At 52.1% G+C, this 3805-nt stretch overlaps 1 protein-coding gene across 1 annotated transcript in view; it reads right to left on the bottom strand.

Annotated features, from left to right (window-relative positions):
* CFAP77 (cilia and flagella associated protein 77) overlaps nt 1-3805 on the bottom strand; it is a 130961-nt gene that overhangs the window by 29456 nt on the left and 97700 nt on the right. Inside the window, exon 4 of the mRNA XM_077768507.1 lies at nt 109-214. Within this exon, the coding sequence (XP_077624633.1) occupies nt 109-214 (106 nt within the window). The remainder of the gene's footprint in view (nt 1-108; nt 215-3805) is intronic.

Raw genomic sequence — 3805 nt, 5'->3', positions numbered from 1 at the left:
CGCCCCCAACGACAAACGTGCACGAATGTCCGTCTTGAAGCTTTGCCGGGCCAGCCCCTCCCATCGCTCCCGCCCTGATGGGGACCGCCACTCTGGGGGTGCGTTTACCTTGTGCTTTTTCTCCAGTTTAATGGCTTTCTGGGTGGCCTTCTGTTCCTGCACCCAAAGCTGCTGATACCGGTGCTGCAGCAGGTCAAAGAAAGGGGTAGAAGGCCTGCAGGGGCAAGGCAGACAGGCCTGAGGTCGGGGAAGGCCAGCGGCCTCCTCTGCTTCCTCTCCCCTGAGGGCGCCCCCCCCCCTTCAGGGCTGCAGGCTGGGAGACGGTGGGGAGGGGCTCTCCCCTTGACCAGACGTTAGACAGGCTCCTTGGAGGCTTTTTTTCAATGAGGCCTTGTCCTTGGGGCCCCTGTCCTTGGTCTGCGGAAGCCAGTCGTCATCAAGAATCTGTGAAGTCCGTCCCCCACCACATCCCGCTTTCGTGGTAAAATATACATGACATAAAAGTCACCCAAGTGATCAATCTCACCATTACTGAAAGTGACAGACAGACATCGTGCCAGAATGGCACTGGAAGGTCCAGTCCCTTCCACCACACATTCCTTGGGGGAATGAAACCAAAGTGACCCTGAAGGTAATCAAACTTCCAGACAAGCACCGTCAACTGGAAATACAACGCCAGTCACCATGTAATTAAATTTTTTCCAGTAGCAACGTGAAAAAAAAACAAAAAAGGTGGAACTAGTTTTACGAATATATTTTAGCGGTCTAACTTATTCAAAATATTATCATGTCGGGGCGCCTGGGTGGCTCAGTCGGTTGAGCGTCCGACTTCAGCTCAGGTCACGATCTTTCGGTTCGTGAGTTCGAGCCCTGCTCGGGCTCTGTGCTGACAGCTCAGAGCCTGGAGCCTGCTTCAGATTCTGTGTTTTCCTCTCTCTCTCTCTCTCTCTCTCTCTCTCTGTCTCTCGCTCCCACTCTCGCTCTTGCTCTCTCTCCCCTTTCCCCACTCATGCTCGGTCTCTCTCTGTCTCAGAAATTAAAAAACACTAAAAATGTTTTTAAAAAATTAGATCGAATGGAAAGTTGGTCTCCTCGGTGGCAGCGGCCACGATACATCACTGCCCGTGGCCAGTGCTGCCTCATTGGATGCACAGCTGTCCGTCTACCGGTGATGCTTCTCAGGACGCGCAGGGGATGGGGGAACGTGAGTGGGATGTTCTATAGGACAAGTGAGTCCAGCGGCTCGCGGCTCAGCAAACAGAGGCCACTGAAGGGAGGGGAGGGGGAGGAAGTGACACGGATCACAGGGAGCTGAGAAACACCCACCAGATGCGGTCTGTGGACGTTGTTCAGATCCTGAACCGAGAAAACTATCAGCGGAAAGGCGTGTTTTTTGGGAAACCAGGGCAAAAGTGCACACTGGCTGAGGTTTGGGAGTTATTCTTTCTGTTGGAGGTGCATCCGGATGGAATGGCATGTTGTTTACAATTTGCTTTAAAAAGGAACCTCCAGGGGCGCCTGGGGGGCTCAGTCTGCTAAGCGTCTGACTCCTGATTTCGGTTCAGGTCGTGATCTCACGGTTTGTGGGTTCGAGCCCCACGTCAGGCTCTGTGTGGATGGTGCGGAGCCAGCTTGGGATTCTCTCTCTCTCCCTCTCTCAAAATAAATAAATAAACGTTAAAAATAAAATAAAAAGGAACTTCCACAAAAGATAAAATCCATTACAATAAAATAAAGGGAAAAGGTGAGTATGGGTGGCAGGATGTATTGATAATCATTGAGCCCGTTGATGAGAGTTGATCGTGGGAATGTGTTACACTGCTTGCAATGTTTTCGTGCGTGTTTGAAATTTTTCATAATAAGTAAGAAGAGAAGAAGAAGAAAGAGTGAGTCAAGCTCACTGCTTTCTGCATCGTGACTTTTGACTTCCCTTTTGATCGTGAACAATCCCAGCCCACTCTTCTACCCTCACGTCTGAGCTGATAATTTCCTCGTTTCCCTGGGCCAGAGATTCTCAGATATTTTGGTGCATAAGAATCACCTGGGCCCAGGGGTGCCTGGGTGGCTCAGTTAGTTAACTGTCAGACTCTTGATTTGGGCTCAGGTCACTGTCTCACAGGGCATGAGTTCAAGCCCCGTGTTGGGCTCTGTGCCTGGCAGAGCCTGGTTGAGATTCTCTGTCTGCCTTTCTCTCTCAAAAATAAATAAATAAACATAAAAAAGAGAACATCTGGGCCCAGTCCCCAGAAGTTCTGAATTAAGAGGTTGGGGGAGGAGCAAGAAATCGCAGGCTTCCCAAATATAGGAAGTAGTTCTGATGCGGGTGCCTTGGGTTGGACGGTGGCCCTCAATGTGATGTATTTCCATCCTAATCCCCGGAAACCGTGACTACGGCTTTATTTGGAAAAAGGGCTTTTGCGGAGGTAGTTAAGGGGCTCGAGATGAGATTAATAACTATGTAAATGCTCACGGCGGCCCCAGGGAAGTCACACTCAGGGGACCCTCAGCCCACCTCAGGAAACAGTCTGGAGCCCGCTGCGCAGATGACGAGTGCCGTCTAGAGTAAGTCCTGAGAATAGAAATCATGGATCTTTTACAGCTGAAGGAACCACAGAGCAACGTTCTGGAAATCGTCGTGTGTGCATGGGTCACTGGGGGATCTTGTTACAGGCACATTCTGGTTCAGTGGGCCCGGGGTGACCAGAGGTGCTGCAGTCCGGGACCCACACTTCGGGGTTTCAGGCTTAGTCCCCCTAAGTCCCAAGAGGTTGTGGACAGCAATCTCTGAGCAGGTGTGCATTGTCATTTTGTCTGCGGGGAGGATCCACGGCTTTTCCCCTCGCCCTTCTGAAAATGCAAGCGCCCCCGGAAAGGTTCTGTTCTTCCCACAGACCAGGAGATGCAGAAATGGAAGTAAGGAGAAGAGACACCCCCTCCCCACCCCCAGGATCGTATGTGGCTAAGGGCCCAAGACAGCAAACCTCGAGCCTCTTTGGCTTGGTGTTTGATTCGACTTACACGACAGTCTTAAAAGACCTTGAAATTACGGCCGCCACTGAAACGTTGAGAAATTTTACCTAATAAACCAGCTTTCAAGACTGACTTGGAAATGTGTAGGTTCTGACCGTGTGGCCTGTCTGCCTGGGAAGCAACGATTGGCTGGAGGGGAGCATCGGTGTCGCTTGGCCACATCCCTCTCCCTTCCCTTTGCTTCTTTACTCACTAGCTCCTCTCCCTGCAGGGCCCCTAAGGGTTTGGGATTTGGTGGCCCCGGAGCCAGAGCCGGAGTTGGGCCAGACCCCAAACACCCTCCCCCTCATCTCCATCTGTTATCCTGTATAGCCTCACTCCCCGGGACTCCCCGGGACTAGACCGAGCCAGGACTCTGTTTGAGCAGAGGTTCAACGGCTCTGAAATGCCACTCGAGCTCAGAGGTCTCTTTACAGAGCGGCCAGCAGTGCGTCTACGAACAGCGGCTCTTTGTTTTCCGGTTCCTTTACCCCTGTGGTGACTTTTATTGCTTAATTATTACACACCCCATGCTTCTGAGCAGCCTAATTTATGGCCATGCTTTCTAATGACACGAGATGCGTAATCTCACAGTATCTACCCCAAGAGGCCATTCACAGCAGAAGAGCGATCTTCCCGGCAGCCCGCGCCGCATACATCACCGAGAGCCTCCCTTCGAGGCCTTCCTGCAGCCCAGGCTGACCAGCTTTGTGTTGTCTTCCTCCGGCCACTGGTTATTACCTGGGAAAGAGGCAGGGAGGGGCTGGGAGCCAGAGACCGGCTGGCAAACCTCACC

This window comes from Crocuta crocuta, unplaced genomic scaffold (genome assembly GCF_008692635.1).
Source record: "Crocuta crocuta isolate KB4526 unplaced genomic scaffold, BGI_CrCroc_1.0 scaffold35, whole genome shotgun sequence".
Lineage (NCBI taxonomy): Eukaryota > Metazoa > Chordata > Mammalia > Carnivora > Hyaenidae > Crocuta > Crocuta crocuta.
The sequence above is the reverse complement of the archived record's forward strand: the minus strand, read 5'-3'. Positions and strand labels throughout refer to the sequence as shown.